The sequence below is a fragment of the Clytia hemisphaerica genome, unplaced genomic scaffold, assembly GCF_902728285.1.
Source record: "Clytia hemisphaerica strain Z4C2 unplaced genomic scaffold, Clytia hemisphaerica genome assembly, whole genome shotgun sequence".
NCBI lineage: Eukaryota > Metazoa > Cnidaria > Hydrozoa > Leptothecata > Clytiidae > Clytia > Clytia hemisphaerica.
This window is the reverse complement of record NW_027103722.1, coordinates 365,378-383,999: the sequence shown is the minus strand read 5'-3', so window position 1 is coordinate 383,999 and position 18,622 is coordinate 365,378. Positions and strand designations below refer to the sequence as shown.

Here is an 18,622-nt window from a genome sequence, read left to right as displayed (position 1 = left end):
AAGGGAACTTTTTCATATAGTATTTCTTGGAAAGATTAAAGATAAAGAGCATTATACATGCTTTTTTATAAGAACGTGCTATATAAGAACTTCAGGCTTCGATGACCGAATTGTTAAGAACAAGTTAAGAACATTTTAAGGCTTCGTGGACGTGAAACACCTAATTTATTAGGAATATGGACAAAAATACCCAAAAAATAGTTAAAATAAGAACATGTTAAGAACAGTTTTAGGCTTAAAACTACAAAAGTTAAGAACATCCGAAGGCTTCAAAAATTTTGGACGTTCTTATAAAAAAACGTGTAACAGTTTTTGACCTGCAAACGGGACTATGACGTCACCCGAATTGAATGGATTCTTGAGCTAAGAATTTTTCAGTTTAGAAAGCGACTGATTTAGAAAAGTTAAAGTAACAAAAATCATATTTTCAAAAACAGCTACTCTTTGAAAAGACAACCCATCATTACAATCAACAAAGCCTGAGCTGAGTTGAGCTTTAAAGTCTGATTTAAAAACAAGGAAATTGAAATACAGAGTAATGGATTGAGATTAGCAGTTATATTGTACCAAAGTTATATAAATATAGATGCATGTAAACCTTTTTCTTGAGCGAAAATCCCTAGGCAGTCACACAAACATGCAAATAATATCATATGATAGCCACTGGTACTACTGTCAACAAAAGAAAACATATAATTAACATTTATCGTATGGTGCAAAATATATGAGCAAACTGGTTGGCTTAGAACGAATACATAAACGTGTTATTCCCCAAAACAGTGCAAATTAAGTCCCAAAAACAGTGAAAATATTGAAGGGAAACGCCGCAAATACAAGCAAAAAATTCAAAATGGTAGATCGAAGGAAGGATTTTCAAAATATAACGCGTTCGAAAAGCCGTAGAACGCACATCCGAAGGTTTTTTGGAATGTCATAAAGTAAAAATTGTTCGTCTTCCCTTTTTTGGAGGAGACAAAACATTTAAAATGTTGGTTTTGATTTTGAGTACTACTGTTGAAATAAACAGTGCATTGATTGATGCTATACATTGGTGGGTTTGCTGGTTGTATAGGTAGAGGTGGACGTTTAAGAAAATTTAGCGTTGCTTTTTCGATCAATCAAGGATCCATTCACTTATTATATTGCATACACATAAAACCTTTCCTTTTCAAGTACAAGCGCGTCTCTCCACACCCACGAAAAACAATTCCTATGAAACTAATAGAAAGTTAGGATAGTAAATTGAACTAAATTGAATCCATTTACTCGTTATATTGTACCAAATAGATCCACGTCAACTTTTCCTTTAGTATAACTAAGAACCTCTCCAAACAACACAAAATAACAAAATCATATGATACCACTTTTACTATAAACATCATGACAACAAACAACACATCACAGAACAACGATGTGCAGCAGACAACTTCCTCTCAGAGACCAATTGATGCAAATTATAAAGTACCCTCCATCATGGTGACTCTATTTCTTGTAAGTAAAACAAACTACACCTTTTTTATGAGAACGATTTTATAAGAGCAATGAGACTCAAATTTACCAAAAAATAAGAACAAATTAAGAACAGTGCTGAGCCTGAAATGACCCTAAAATACCTCAATTAACCCTATAAGAACAGGATAAAAACAATTTGAGGCTCAAAATCGCCAAAAAATAAGAACAGCGGAGCCTCAGCAAAATTTAACTGATTCTTACAAAAAAAAGTGTATATCATTAGTAGTTATCAAAAGGTATAGTCAAAATCTGGCATTGATATCCCAGTACTGTAATTGAGAACTTTTTTAAATTATTTTTTTACATGTTCCACAGTTAGATTGGTTATATATAAAAGTATGGACCTGTTCTTTGACTGATCAGCATTTTTGATGCAAGTAATAAATTTTAAGGTCTCTATAAAAAAGTGAGGCGACGATTTTGTTTTGAAGATAAAAACGATACAATCTTGTATTGGATGCCTCTAAGTCAGACAGTTGATTTTCTGTTTTAAGAAGGTTTACTGTCTAAATACAATGGTTTTTTCCGACTTGTCGCCGATGTTCTGCCGTCCATCAAATCACAGGAAAGTAAGAAAGAACTTCGAGATCGTATATATATCAAAACAAGACACACAAAAATCTCATCACGAATATAAAAAAGGCATGGCGAAGGAGAGACCTCATTATACAGTGAAATGGGACCAATTAAATTTTAAACAACATAATTATGTAAAGTAGAAAAAAAAGGCCTTATCATAGTATCGTCTTGTTTAACTAAATTATTGAGTCATTTGAACTCTAATTACGTTTGTTTTATAAGAACTAGGCTGTTCAAAGAAGAATTGAATCCAACATTCAATCCAACATTTCAAATTCATTGTTGGACGAAATGTTGGACGGAAAGTCGCGCATGAAAAAATTCGGAAAGTTGCATAAAAAGTCATTTGCGCAAAAACGTCAGACATTTTCATCCAACATGATTACGCAAATGCATCCAACATTGAAACCAACATAAAAGTGACGTCAATCTCATTAAAAATGTTGGATAAAAAGTTTGATAGCGATCAAACTTCATCCAACATGATTTCCAACAATTTTCTTAAATTACTGTAACTCCTTAATTTTCAGGTACTTAGCACCATTTAACCAAATACTTGAACAGGTATTAAAAGGCACCCAATTTTACCAAAAACGATCCAAGTTTTTCATGTTTTTCTTTATAGAATATTCTTGATTTCTAATTTAGGGTGAGAATAGCTCTCGTTCATATAATTGAGCCATAATCGTTTTTATCTGCATATGATTGTTCTTATAAGAAAAAGTGTCAAACAAAGGATCAGTTTTTTTTATTGCATTATCTCCTAATAAACAAAGGAGAGACGCACCGCAGGGGTTGGACGTGAGAGTGAATGGCTCGTGCCCTTCAAATCCTCTTTTACGTAACATCGCATGGTATACTAAATACACCCATACCTTGTACACCTTTTTTTATAAGAACATCCAAATTTTTGAGGCTTTCAGATGTTCTTAACTTAAAATGTTCTTATCCTCTTATCCAGTCCTTGTGGCTTTAGTCCTTATGGCTTTAAGTCCTTGTGATTTTTAGACTTCCATAGACTCCAAAGACAAATGACTGAAAAAAATGGATGAACTTCAGCCACACAGGTGGTGGGTGCACCAGAGAGCTCTGGAAAGTTGTTTATAATTGATTAAACCATCTCAAATTATGTTCTAATAGATATCTTCTCGAAAAAGTTGAAGAGCAAAACCCATTGAACCTTCAATCTTCAATCTCAGAAAAAAATAGCCTGAAGACTTTGCAAAAATTCATTTCCTTCAATGTCGAGTGGATTCGGCATCTGGAATTGTCACCAAAACTCTCCAAATCCCATAAAAACTACATTAGCCCTGAGTTTTCAGGTCTTATTTTGAAATTCTTCATGCATTTTTGAAAATTCTACAACCTTTTGTCCGGGATTGTGGGTGTTTTCGAGTCCGCAAAGCCTGAGAATGTTCTTGTGCTTGTGCTATTTTGGCCATCGAAGCCTTATGTTCTTATATAGTTTGTTCTCATAAAAAATCGTGTATGCTTGTATAAATGTAGGAGGTAATCAAGCACACCCTACTAAAATATATCATCAAGGCGCCATGTATAACAAGTGAAGAACCCCTAGACGAATTGGACTTTAATTCATTAAGCGAATTTTAACAATTATACAAAAAATGAAATAAACTTAGTTTTTGACATTAAAATTATGGCCTAAATCACCAAAAAATAGCCGTGCTGATAGGCTATATGTCTAGCCCAAATAAAAATCTCAAGTCCCAGCAATTGTCTTGAATTACTTTAGACGAGTCCAAGTTCAAACGATTAATTCTTAAATTTCAAATTTCAAACTCTCTTTGAGAAAATTTTTAAGAAATAAAAAAATCAAAAATTAGTTGAAAAAATACTAAACACTATAAAAAACAAACACTAAAAATTTCCATTCAAAGAATTCAAAACTTCTCTTTTGTTTAGAATAACGATAAAATTTGTAAAGTTTTTTTTCTCTCTTCAGCTTTTCGAATTAGAAACAAGAAACGTTGCATTTAGTACGGGCGATTTAACGACGTTCACAGGCTAAAACTTCTCTACAAAAATTATTTCAATTAAAAGACGGTATTATACTAGTGAAAAAATATTTTATTCCGGGAACAAGAGGAGAAAATTTCAAAAAAAAATTGATGAAGAAAGAAATTTTTTTGATGAAAAGTAAATCTTGAGTAACTAAAATAGACTCTTCTTTCTCTCACGATATATTAAAAATGGGGTAGGAATATGATAGATGGAGAAAAAGATAATAAAATTAAGAGCCATTTTTTTTAAGAGTCTTCAGGGTGTGATACCTCATCCTCTTGGATTTTGATGAATTTTTGACCAAATGATCCATCACACAAGAAAATAAGACCCTGAAAATTTCACCTTGATATCTCAAGTAGTTTTGAAGATACAGTGTCTCAAAGATAGGCTACTAAGCGGAAATTGACCCCTAAAAATCATGAACTCTGGTGGGGAGCAGATTTTGAAAGCCAATGAATTTTTATTCAAGTACATTAGAAAGCTGATTTACAGTGGATTTCAAGAACTTTTTGTAGGGAATCAGAAAAAATCAAATTGAGTCTCCAAAATTTTCCCCAAAAATCTCTAGCACCTCCTGTAGAGGGCTTCAAACTTTGTGTAATCTGGGTTTGGAAGCACTTTTAGCTGTCTGCTGATGGTCCTTGAGACTTTTTTGAAGCAAACTTTTGACCTGGAGTGGTTTACTGGTGGGTTTTGGCCACAAAAATAACATTTTCAGGATTTCTATTTTTGCGTAACCGTCAAAAATGGCCGAAAAAATTGCTATTTTGGCTGATCTGGAGCAAAATTCAAGATGGCGTATCTTTTTGAACCCCCTACAAATTTTTTTGAAACTTTCAGTAATGCTTTCTTAGTAGGTCTAGTTTATAACCTCAAAAAATCTCAGTGGGGCCTTGAAGTCTCTTAAAGATATGATCAATTGAAAATTTGCTTAACTTCGTTGTTTTTTTCCTCCTAAAATGCTAAATCAGGCCCACTTAAGGGCTCTAAAGGTAAATTTTTGTCAAAATATTGGTTGATCTTCTCTAGCCAACTAATCATTGGCATTAAGGGAACAACTGTAAAAAAATTCAGGTCATTTCCATTAACAGATGACATTTATGACTGTTTCTTTATTTTTAAGTATAGAATATGTAAAAAAATGGGACTGACATCTGGCCTTTCCTACCATTCCAGGGCCTATATTTTCAGGAAAAGCCTCAACCTTTCACAGTTTGGTAAATATTATTCCTAAATATAAGCAGGTTACTTCAACTAAATGGGTTTAACAGTACTTAATTCCTATTCAAAAACTTTTTAGACTCATTCAGAAATCCTACTTTGACAATAATTTGCGCTTTACCGCAAAATTTCTAAGTCCAAGTGTCGTGATTAACTTTAGACTGTCCAATATCTCTATATTTGTGTACACTGACAGCCTTACTTGTTGATTCTTAAATAACTAAGCAACATTACTAGGGTGATATTTTATGAGATACTGCAAACAATGATGTTTAAATCTTCTGGACAAGAAATATTGGACAGTCTAAAGTTAATCACGACACTTGGACTTAGAAATTTTGCGGTAAAGCGCAAATTATTGTCAAAGTAGGATTTCTGAATGAGTCTAAAAAGTTTTTGAATAGGAATTAAGTACTGTTAAACCCATTTAGTTGAAGTAACCTGCTTATATTTAGGAATAATATTTACCAAACTGTGAAAGGTTGAGGCTTTTCCTGAAAATATAGGCCCTGGAATGGTAGGAAAGGCCAGATGTCAGTCCCATTTTTTTACATATTCTATACTTAAAAATAAAGAAACAGTCATAAAATGTCATCTGTTAATGGAAATGACCTGAATTTTTTTACAGTTGTTCCCTTAATGCCAATGATTAGTTGGCTAGAGAAGATCAACCAATATTTTGACAAAAAATTTACCTTTAGAGCCCTTAAGTGGGCCTGATTTAGCATTTTAGGAGGAAAAAAACAACGAAGTTAAGCAAATTTTCAATTGATCATATCTTTAAGAGACTTCAAGGCCCCACTGAGATTTTTTGAGGTTATAAACTAGACCTACTAAGAAAGCATTACTGAAAGTTTCAAAAAAATTTGTAGGGGGTTCAAAAAGATACGCCATCTTGAATTTTGCTCCAGATCAGCCAAAATAGCAATTTTTTCGGCCATTTTTGACGGTTACGCAAAAATAGAAATCCTGAAAATGTTATTTTTGTGGCCAAAACCCACCAGTAAACCACTCCAGGTCAAAAGTTTGCTTCAAAAAAGTCTCCAAGGACCATCAGCAGACAGCTAAAAGTGCTTCTAAACCCAGATTACACAAAGTTTGAAGCCCTCTACAGGAGATGCTAAAGATTTTCGGGTAAAATTTTGGAGACTCAATTTGATTTTTTCTGATTCCCTACAAAAAGTTCTTGAAATCCACTGTAAATCAGCTTTCTAATGTACTTGAATAAAAATTCATTGGCTTTCAAAATCTGCTCCCCACCAGAGTTCATGATTTTTAGGGGTCAATTTCGCTTAGTAGCCTATCTTTGAGACGCTGTATCTTCAAAACTACTTGAGATATCAAGGTGAAATTTTCATGGTCTTATTTTCTTGTGTGATGGATCATTTGGTCAAAATTTCATCAAAATCTAAGAGGGTGAGGTATCACACTTTCTTTATTCTGAAGATTTTTAAAAAAAATGGCTCTTAAATTATATATGTTCCATCCAGACCAAAAATGAACAAAAGAATAAGAAAACAGGAGAATACGAAATTTCAAGGGGAAAATTTTTATGTTTCGAAAAAACTGTACTGTTAGTACCCCGTTCAAGATGACGTCACAATGAAAAGAAGAAGAAAGGAAGAAAAATACGAAATAAAAAGACAGAGAATTAAAAGAAAAGTTGATGATAAGTTATAAATGAAAAAAATATATATAAGAAAATGTATAGATATTATATGAAAATTCGAAGAATATAATTTCGAAATTATTTTGAATTCATGAAGAGATCAAACGTTTTAAAAGTCGTCCCTGTCATCGCCAGGTTGTTTTGTTATTTCGTAAAGGGTAGAATTAAAAAAAAAAGGTATACGGTCAACTTTCTCACATTCGATCCTCTATCATTCGAATATCTCTGTAAATTCGAATTAAATCATTAGTCCCCTCAGCTTAGCCAACTGTATAAAATACTTTCCGTAACTCGAATCTTTCTCTGATTCAAAGAAAATTCTTTGTCTCTTGAGGGGATAGATTAAACGAGTAAACGCAACAGAACAACAGGGCACCAAACACCACAAAATTAGAATCATTTTATAAGAATAAATTCAGTATAGTAAAAACACGATGTAAAGCCCAAAATATCTTTAACAAGATGAGAAGAATATTGTGAGGTTGAAAGAAACAAAAATCAAATGTTTCCCATAAAAACAGATTGTTTTAATTCTTCTCATTCGAGCTGTCTGCTCCAAACTCTCTCAAGGTTTTCAAAAAAAGTGAAATTAACATTTTATAAATCGAAGAGTTTTTTCATTTTCTTTTTCTATATAATTTTTTAGCAAAATAGCGACATTTTTCTTTTTTTTGTTCAATTACATCACAGTGAAACCACATAAACTATTTGACTATCTCTTTAAAACATCTTATCTTATCCATCTTATAATCGATAAATTAAGATCAGCTGATTTTCTGGGCGAGAGGGGAATGAACAAAAAACCAATAAAATGAAAACTAGAACACTCATGATTGGCTATTCGTCTCTTTCAATGTATTTTTTGGGATCCAAATCTTTGACTGTATCCTGACAGAAGAAAAGGGTCAATTTTCAAAAAGATAAAAAGGTGTTTGACCTAAATCACTCTTTTTTGAGATGAATAAAAATGAGCGGGCGTCTTTTAGAAATAGAACAATTACGTCAAATGAAATGCATTCCCAAAAAGACATTTACCAATTTAGATACAAATGCACAAGCGCTTCATAAAAATGAAAACCAATCATGCCTAACCAGGTCTAATGACCTTTACCAGTATTATAGCAACGTACAATGATTTTCGAAGAGAAATATGAGATTCTTTCTGAAGATGAAAATCTGTCCAATTTACAAACAACAATATGTATGACCACTTTTTTTTCTTTCAGCATTAAAGAATTAGATATTATGCCCAAAGTGAGCACAGTATGTCATGTAGGAGGTTAACTGTGTGGTCGTGCCCTGCGATGGCTTTGGTAAATCACAAAAACTTTATTTTATTGATTAAGTGACTAGGTAAAGTTCATAGCTATTTGTAGCAGAATTCCAAGACGAAAATCAAAGGCAAAGTTTGCAGGTTTCCCAGGGTTTCCATGTCTTGTAAATTAGACCTCAATCAACTCGCCCAGAATAAAGCAGCAAATAAATTATGCTGAACGTGAATTTAAAAGCCATGATTTTATGAAGCAAAAGGTACTGAAAAAAGACACTTTAACTTTCTTTGACTTTTCACTGCTGGAAGATGTTGGCTTGAAAAGCTCCACCAAAAACTACAAAACCTGAATGTTAAGTACTCTAGTTGTGTTGGCACACTGCTAAACGGTAAAATTTAAGAACAAAATAATTCAAAAGTGGATTCTAACATACCTTTGCCACAGGAACTGATGCCGCAACTTTTAGTTTCTTTGTCGGTGTACTGTGATTCTAAGAAATGAAAAAGAGTGAATAAATGCTGCAATGTCTTCAAGGTTTTGACAAACGTTTCCACTCAATGTGGTACATTATCAGGAAGAACAAGTGATACTTTTATGGACCTACCTGGTTATGCATTTAACACATATATAATTGATATCTACGTGAGCATGAACGTTAAACAATCATTCAGAACACAAATAGTGACGATTTAATTAAATTAGTCTTTTGTTTCTTATAAAAAACGTTTAGAAACCAAAATTTCATGCTCTTGAAATATTCTTTCATATTCAAGACTTCGAGAGCATAAAAAACATCTATCTCATCAAAAAATTGAGTAATTTGGCTAAGAACATGATGTATGCTTATTAATAGTGATTCTTATAGATAAAGATGCGTTTTTTGAGCTGAAAAGTTCTTCTTTTACAAAAATTTGCTTGACCCATCTTTTACCTACTTTCATGCAAAAAAATCAGAAAAAAACAATGATCCAATATTTCACAAAGCCCAAAAAAACCTTTTTTAGCCGTTTTTTGGCCCAAATTTACCCAAAAACATTTTTTTTTGAAAATCTGGCTCCGTCACATTCGAGGGTTTATAGTTATGCATCTTTGTGCAAAAAATCATAAAGAATGAAAGAGCCAATCTTGAGAAAAGCTAATACCTAAGTAATTGATAATGTGCTTATAAAAAAATATCGAATTTGGCCAGTTTTTCTATAAAAACACTCAAAGCAATCAAAAATGCATGTCTAAATACATATATGCTTCAAAAGTAAGCCCTCATAAGCAAAAACAAAAAACATCTATCTCATAGAAAAATTGAGTAATTTGAAAGAACATTAATGTATACTTATTAATAGTGATTCTTATAGATAAACATGCGTTTTTTGAGCCAACAAAATTTTTTTGCAAAAATCTGCTTGAGCCATCTTTTACCTAAGATGGTACCCTACTTTCATGCAAAAAATCTGAAAAAATTAATGATCCAATTTTTCACAAAGTCCAAAAAACCTGTTTTTTAGCCGTTTTTTGGCCCAAATTTGCCCAAAAATATTTATTTTCGAAAATTGGGCTCCGTCACATTCGAGGGTTTATAGTTATGCATCTTTGTGCAAAAAATCATAAAGAATGAAAGAGCCAATCTCGAGAAAAGTTAATACCTAAGTAATTGATAATGTGCTTATAAAAAAATATCGAATTTGGTTAGCTTTTCTATAAAAACACTCAAAGCAATCAAAAATGCATGTCTAAATACACATATGTTTTAAAAGTAAGCCCTCATTAGCAAAAAAAACATCCATTTCATAAAAAATTGAGTAATTTGACTAAGAACATTGATGTATGCTTATTAATAGTGATTCTTATAGATAAACATGCGTTTTTTAGGCCAAATAAATTTTTTTGCAAAAATCTGCTTGAGCTATCTTTTACCTATGGTGGTACCCTACTTTCATGCAAAAAATCAGAAAAAATTAATGATCCAATTTTTCACAAACTCCAAAAAACCTGTTTTTTAGCCGTTTTTTGGCTCAAATTTGCCCAAAAATTTTTTTTTTCAAAAATCGGGCTCCGTCACATTTTGGGCATTGCCATTTTGCATCATTGTGCAAAAAGTCAGAAAAAACTAATGAGCCAATCTCGAGAAAAGCTGGTAACGAACGGACGGACGGACAGAGGTGAATTTATAGGACCTCCACCCCACCGGGGTAGGTCCAAAAAACTCTTATGAAATGAAAAAGAGTGAATAAATTCTGCAATGTACGGAAGCCCATTAGAGCCAACACCTTGAAGTGAAAAAAAGATTCCGCACTTCTATTTCAATCAGAAGCGCTATTCGTTTTCCTACCCGCTGCAACTTAAACATGAAGCACTACTAACAGATCTTCCGCTCTATGTATTGAATGTGCAGTGTGAGAATTTTTTCCACTGCAGATTAAATCACAAGCGTTACTTGGAATTTTCTGCGCTGCAATTGAAATCTACTTTCGTAGCAATGTCTTCCAGAATTTGACAAACTTTTTCTACTCATTGTGGCACATTATCCTTGAAGTCCCTATAGAAATTATAGTGATGCATATTCTGATTACAGCTTTCAAGTTTAAATATTACAAAGTGATTGGAATTCATTAGGGTAGAATCATTTTTAAAGCAGCATCAAATGTAATGACTACATGCTTTTGAAGTCAGCCAGCTCTGTTTTTAAGCTTATACTAAACTCTCTTCAACACAACTAATGTTGTAATAAAAGAAGCCCTTTTACAAAAATTTGCTACATTTTGCCAAATCATTCCCAACAAATCATCCCAAAGAACAGTATTATTTTTTACGATTTTCTTTTTGAAAATAGGGTCATACAAAAACCAAAAGATATTAACATAGACAAAGCCTAAAGTTTACATATTCTAGCCATAATTGTTATGAGCAGCTTAACCAAGGAGACAACTATTTTCACAAATAAAGTAACCTCTAGTCCACTTTGTACCCTGCCTATTCCAATTGTGAAATAAAGTGGGCATAATGTGGGCTGTCTAAAGTCAATACGTTGCCCTCTTTTGACGTCAATGCAATGACTTCTTTAAATCTTTTCCAAGCATAGATTTTAACTGCCATCTTTGTGCCTTCTTTTTGCCTACTCTAACAATTAGAACAGGCAGGGAAGAAATTCGGGCGTCTAAACTAGAGTTAAGTAATATGTTTGTTACCTTTTCAGATTTTCTATTTTCTTCTTTCTGTTTCATAAAATCGTCTTTTAGTCTTGTAAGCTGGAAAACATTAAAAAGTGATTAATTATTTAATTTCAAATTACTTTTTTCATAGTGCCTTGATAATGACAAAAAAGTAATGATGATTAAAAATTCAAAATAAAATAAGTTTATGAAAAAGGAATAGTCAAATCATATTTTTTTAACATGTTTTCCAGCCTGAACAATTTGGCATGTTGAAACAGGTTGAAAAATTAACTGGACATAAAAAAGGAGGGTTGATCTTCAAAAATAAGACTGACGTAAAAGATGAACAAAAATTTAAGCTGTTTTAAAATTATATAATTTTTAGTTTTAAAAAGTCACAAAAATTTTCATTTTAGCAAAATCATGAAAAAAAATTTGTTAATTTGAGAATACCTTTTCTTGTGTGATTCCTGCAGGTACTGATTTTCCATTCTGTAACCGGTTCTACACAAAAAGAAAGTACTTACATTCAAAAAAGGACAGCGAAACAACCATATCAATTCTTAAAAAAGAGCTCCATCACATTTTGGCCATTTTACATTGTTGTGAAAAAATCAGAAAATAATCTCATGAGCCAATTCCAGGAAAAGCTGGTAACAGAGAATAGACAAAAGGGAAAACTGACAAAGGCTGATTTTTTAAGATCCTCCATCTATCCAAACAGCCTTTTTGTTGGAAAGCAGCAGAAAAGCCCTCTTAAAGTTATTTGGCAGACCTAGCCCTGCCTATTGATTGCTTTCAACATAATAGGATGGGATGAAAAGAAAATAATCATACTTTTAGGATATTGACAAGTTTATTAAGTTCAGCTTCTTCGTCGTCTTCATCATCTTCCATCGCATCTTCTTTACATCTAAGAAAATGTGATGTACAAAAACTGTCAAAATCTTCAAAGAAAGACTCAACGAAGCTTGGAAAAAACATCCAAAAATATTCGGGAAAAGACAATTGTACAATCAAGGTCCGGTTCTCAGAGGCCATCATGTGCCTTAAAAACATGTATACATTATAATAATAATTAACTGGCATATTACATGGTAACAACGAGAATTATTGTTGATGGCGAAAGGTAATAGAGGTAATAATATTATCAGATATTGTTGAGAAAACATCATTGTCTATAATGAGAGCTTTATTTTCTTTGACTTTTAAGATTAATCACATAATAGACCATCCAAATTTAAAACTGTATTGCCAACTTAACTGAAAACCTTACTTGGTTCCTATGTATAGATAGATTTGGAGGACATAATACTTGCACTTGATTTGCATCTCGAATTCGCATGAAAAACTTCTGACAGAGCAATAGCCTTGTCGAAGTCTCAGGGTCTACTCTGAGATTACCTGAGGGTGGCCACTATTCTAATTTTTCTATTACCCTTATCTAAAGCACAAAACCTCTCAAAAGACCTCTCAAAGATTACAGAAGCTATTCTAAGAAATACATGTTTATGATATACCTATATTCATTATCGTTTTGGAATTGTGATTTGCTGTTTGCTTGAGCTGATAACAGTGTGAATAGTTCATTTGTTCTTGTGCTATTTTGAATGAGTTCTCCAAGTAAACTGAAGAAAATCTAAAACAAAAGATTACCAGATATTTATAAGATATATAACAGAATGTTTACACGATTTTATAGTCTAATGATACCCTGTGATACCTTCAATTATCTTGAAAGAAGTTGTACTAAACCCTGCTTTGACAATTCACCTTTTTTTTTATGGAAATTCCAAAAAAGACATAAAAAGCCTAGTGTTATCCAGTCTTTAGCCTAATTAAAGTTTATTTGCACCCAAATTAAAAAACAAACCTCGTCACTTTTGTCATTGTTCCAATCAGCAATATTGCAGCTATCAACTGAAAAAGATATAGGAAATTCCATAAGAAATGACACACTGGTAAAAGTTGAGAATAATTGCTGCCTGAAGAAGGTGATGAGACAATTCTTGGCTGACATTATTTTCTATGTTAACATTTAAACTTCTGGGAAATATTGAAATAACTTAATATAAAATTGGAAACAAACTTAGGTTCTAATGAAACACCTAGAATAAAAATGATTTTACTATAAAATCCAGGTACACAATTTTTCATCAAAGTTCTTAAAAAGTTAATGAAATCATACAATTTTGAGATAATCCTGCCATTATTTTCTTGTATGCTTTACAGGTTTCTTGGTACTTCTGTTTCTTTTCTTGATCAACGCTCTAAATAGGAAAATTTTGATGAAAAAAATTAATTACACCCTTTTCAAATTAGCTTCCAGTCAAATCCAGAGAATTCAAGAGAATATTGCGTTGAATCTATTATTCCTTGGATTATTGTTGATTCTTTTAGGGTTCTAGGGGAGTTGTGCATTACCAGTCATCATTGACACTGTGCTTGTAGGTATCAGCAATTATATTAAATTCTAGAGGGTAAAGATCTGGCATACCTCCCTACACTCTTGTAGTGGTATCTGATTCCCCCAGTAGCATGGGTCAACCTCGTTGATTTGAAAAAAGATGACTTACTTTACTTCCTAAGAAATTAAGATCTGGATGAAATTTTATTGCAAGTCTGGTGAAAGCCTTTTTGATATCAACTGAAAAATAAAAATCATGTTGAAAATAATACAATAAAATTTATGCATTTATATCTAGTCCTGAGAGATAAAACCAAAGCAAAATACTTTTAGGCAAATGTATCTTGATGATGTACATCTTGACAAATTGCGGTTCCTTTAATTTTTACTCTTGATTTTGTCTACCAGATAGACCAGATCCCCCTTTAAAAAGAAGCTATCCTCAACCACAGTAACTTGTTTTGGTTTGCCTAGATAGCCGATACTAAGCGCGGGACATTTTTACCATAGGGATTTGGATACGAAAATTGATCCAAGATGGCAAACAAAACCTCTTCTGAGATTTTGATGTGTTTTTATGAAATCAAATGGAAAATTTTGTGCCATATGTGCTTGTATTGATACAATCTTGTCGTCAAAGTGTTTTGTTGGTTATTTACAAGCTGTGTCTGAAATTTCTAGCCGTATTTTGCAGTGATTGAAAAGATATTCATTGATAATGTTGGCACTTTGGTTTGCATACAGATGAATACACAAGAAAAACGATCAGTGACATCAATGAAAACCCTCTATCCTCTCATCATTTGCTGATGACACAAGACTGATGAAGGCCATTTGTTGTACTACCTGGTGCTGCAGGTGCAAACTTACTTCAAAAGGATCTCAACACTGTTTACAATTGGACATCCGACAACAATATGAAGCTTGATGGGAAAAAGTTTGAAAAAATGTTCAACTAACAGTACCATCAGTCTACCAATCAGATGTTCAGCAGCCCATCAAAATAAAAAGTTCAGTGAAAGACCTTTATGTCCTACTTTCAAACAACCTGTCTTACAAAATGCATATTCAAATGATCACTGTCAAAGTCAAGGGTTTATACACCTGGATTTACAGAACTTTCAAATCGAGGGATAAATCAATGAGGCTCACTCTCTGGAATTCATTCAAACTATTCAAATCTGCACTTGGACTACTGCTACTAGTTATGGTCACCTTCAAAGCAGTCACTGGTGCAAGCCTTAGAGTACCTAATAGTTAGTCACATTGAATGAATTGAATGACAAAATTTGGTTGGTTGATGCTACACTTTTGTAATCAGTCATTTTGTCTCATTTTAAGTTTTCAAGTTTAAATAAATTATTGTCTTGGGAACTTGAACTTGATTCAGGTAACTCTCAACCTTGTTGTTCCAAATACATCCTGTAGATGACTGATGTTGGTTTTTCTGAAAGTTTGATTTCCTAGCAGGCTAGCTGTTTATATCTGTTAAGTGAACTTGCAAATGAATTTACGTTACAACAGTGTATCCTTAAGGAAACACACAAAGATGGCAATACACTTGACTTAGTAGTATGGACAAACAACCATGAATTAGTACATAGCTACTCATGCATCCTAACGAACTCAAACATAACGCACCATTCATCTGTAAATATTAACATTCATAAAACTTAACTATAGAAACAGTAACTGAAACAAACAACAAAATTCCAAGTAAAGCTAAGGCTACACTGGTAGTTTTTTCAGGCGGCTGCAATGCAATTAGCATTGCGTTACAAGCGCGCGATAAATTGCAAAATGTAGCGCGTCAATTTTTTCTGCAATTGCTCTGCAATGCAATAAAAATATTGCAGAATAAATTGCAAGTGTCTGCAACAAAATCAGTTTGAACTGATTTTGTTGCAGAAGAATCTGCAATTTTTTTGACGATGTATCTGACATTCCAATCTTATTATGTCATTCGAACGTCGGACCTTCGAAAATCGAATGTTTTGTAATTCAAATGTTTTGTAATTGAATATTTTTTTGAAAAAGTTGTAAAAAGATTGTGAGTTGTTTTTTAGTAGATAGTGACAAGCCAGACATTCCAGCCAGAAAAAAAACTTTCAGACGAAGAAAAAAAGACTTTGATCATATGTGACCCCCCAAGCGATTTGGAGTACATTAAACATGAGACCGGTATTGGTTTGGTTAATTGTGCGACTAAAAGCTGAAAAAAGCAGCCAGAAGACCCCACAGTACCGTATGGTCCGTGCGGACGATGGTGCGGTCCCCTCCGTTTGTTTATATTTCTTTCGATTGCCGTAAGAATTTCAGCCTCGAGTTCAAACAAGCAAAACAATAAAAACAAAATATCCGCACCATGACATGAAAAAAGAGTTTTAGAATCAAACTTTATCAAATCCAATAATTATATTTTTGAAATTCAAACTCTATTTATATATATAAGTTCCCATTTTAAGGTATAACGAGTCGAGTCTACTGTTTATAATAATATATAATGATTCTAACTACAAGTTTAACTTTATAGTCTACTACTCTTGGAAAACTAATGTGGGAGGGTCTAATAAGAGGTGGTCTTTGGAATTTTAGAATAATATGATAAACAGGAGGGATCGATGCTAATAATCAGAGATAAATCTTTTATATAAAATACAATAGTCAGTATGAGGTCCGGCAAGGGTAGTCTATATAAGCGAGAAAGAACAGAATCATCTACTTCACTTTAGATCTCCTACATACCTTTTCCAAGGGTATGTTATATTTTTAAGAAATCAAACTTTATTTGTTCATATAAATGTAAAAGTTTATAGCTCAGTTTCAAACAATCCTTATTGTGTCTTTACATGATCTATACTTCATTGTTCATTGAGTTTTAAAACGTTTTGGTTAAACAGAATAAAATAAAGGTGTCCATAGTGATTGATTAAATGTCAACTCTAGCCGACTTCCATTGCCAATTGACAGCTCCCTCCAAATTGAAATAGTCTGTAAATTCTTCTCTAATTGATTTAGCTATGTTGGTCGAACGAATTCCATGTCGATCGTTTTCTAGTGAAAAATAGGTTCCACTTGGTACTTCGTTTCTCAAAGACCCCTCGATAAGTTCACCCGAGCCAGTTTCATGGTCAATCAATCCTGCGTGTAGATCAATCCTCCCAACTGATGTCGAGCTTCCCTGCCAATTATGTAATGCGATCGTAGGTAAGGTAATTTTCTTTACCTTTTCAGGACCTAGCGCTATCGGTCGACGAAAAATACGCCATCTATTTGCCAAGATACCGAATCTGTTCTCAGAGATTCGCCTTTCCCGCGATAAGCGATAATTGAAAATGCGCCTTTCAACTGATAAGCCTTTTTGAGGATAGGGTTTCATTAGATAGTTTTTTAAGGGAAATGCATCATCTCCAGTCGCGACAAAAGGAACCTTCATCTTATGTCCCGGCAAATTCTGTGGAGGAGGTAAATTGAGAGATCCATCCTCAAGCGATTGTTTTGACTTGCATTGGTCCCAGATACCGCCGTCTGAATTACGTCCATTCGCACCAACATCAGCATAAAGAAACTCATATTCTGGACCAACCATTGCCAACAAAACTATACTGTCGCTCCCTTTATAATTTCTGTAGCGGGAGCCTGAATCATCAGGCTGCTGCATCACTATATGTCCCTTTGAATAACTTTCGAATGTTTTTGATAAAATTGAATGTTTTGTAATTTGAATGTTTTGTAATTCGAATGTTTTGCAATTCGAATGTTTTGTAATTCGAATGTTTTTCACGTTTTTCCTGGTTCCTTTTTTTAGATGGCTAGACAGCTACAATTTTAGGCGGCTGCAATGCAACAATTGCATTGCAGCCGCCTGAAAAGACTATCAGTGTAGCCTTAGCTTAACTCATTTGAAAAATTCAATTTCTATCATGAAGAAATTGCCTGGGAATCTGTAAAAAATGAACTGTCTCAAATTGACTAGGACAATGAGTTTTATGAATTAAAATCTGTAGAAAAATTAGAAAAACTGTTGAAAATATGCGAAAAAATCGTCAAAAATTTGTTCCAATTAGGAAACCTTACAAAATGAACAAAAATAAAAGAATTCCGAGAGAAAGGAGGATTCTAATGAGGAGGCGTTCTAAGCTAGAAAAAAGATTCATCTCAGCAGATCTCAGCAAGAAACTGTTTTCAGATTAAAAAAGTCAAAACCCAACTTGTTGATATTGAAAAACATTTACAAACCTCATACAGGAAGAGTACTACAACTGCAGAAAAGAAAGCTTGTGAAGTGATCAAACTAAATCCAAAATATTTCTTTTCTTATGCTAAAAGACACAGTACGACCAAACCTGGAATTGGTCCTTTAATAGATAAAACAACAAACAATTATGTGTCTGACAGTAAAAAGATGGCAGACATTCTTCAAAAACAGTACCAATCAGTCTTTAGTACACCACTCGAAAACGCAAAATATAATGATAAAGACAGTGATTTTGTTTTGACTGATATTGATTTTACGAAAGAGGACTTTGTTGAGGAGATTGGAACAATATCCAAAAATGCAGCACCAGGACCTGATGGTTTTTCTGCTATCTTTCTCAAAAATTGTAGCCAAGAACTAGCAACTCCTTTTTGTACAATCTGGAGAGAGTGTTTTGATAACGGGGTAACACCACATCTCTTCAAAGACAGTCATATCATTTCTATTTACAAAGGTGGGGGGGACCAAGGTGAAGCCCAAAATTACCGGCCAGTGTCACTAACCTTGCACATAATGAAAACCTTTGAAAAG

The 18,622-nt window shown here is 33.2% G+C and overlaps 1 protein-coding gene across 1 annotated transcript in view; it reads right to left on the bottom strand.

Annotated features, from left to right (window-relative positions):
- The window catches only part of LOC136804581 (capping protein inhibiting regulator of actin dynamics-like), a 45,824-nt gene that overhangs the window by 22,030 nt on the left and 5,172 nt on the right, over window positions 1–18,622 (bottom strand). The window contains exons 2-9 of the mRNA XM_067061179.1: window positions 14,003–14,073; window positions 13,615–13,696; window positions 13,300–13,346; window positions 12,947–13,065; window positions 12,264–12,339; window positions 11,880–11,930; window positions 11,460–11,519; window positions 8,711–8,767 (exon numbers count right to left, since the gene is read on the bottom strand). Of these exons, the coding sequence (XP_066917280.1) occupies window positions 8,711–8,767; window positions 11,460–11,519; window positions 11,880–11,930; window positions 12,264–12,339; window positions 12,947–13,065; window positions 13,300–13,346; window positions 13,615–13,696; window positions 14,003–14,073 (563 nt within the window). The remainder of the gene's footprint in view (window positions 1–8,710; window positions 8,768–11,459; window positions 11,520–11,879; window positions 11,931–12,263; window positions 12,340–12,946; window positions 13,066–13,299; window positions 13,347–13,614; window positions 13,697–14,002; window positions 14,074–18,622) is intronic.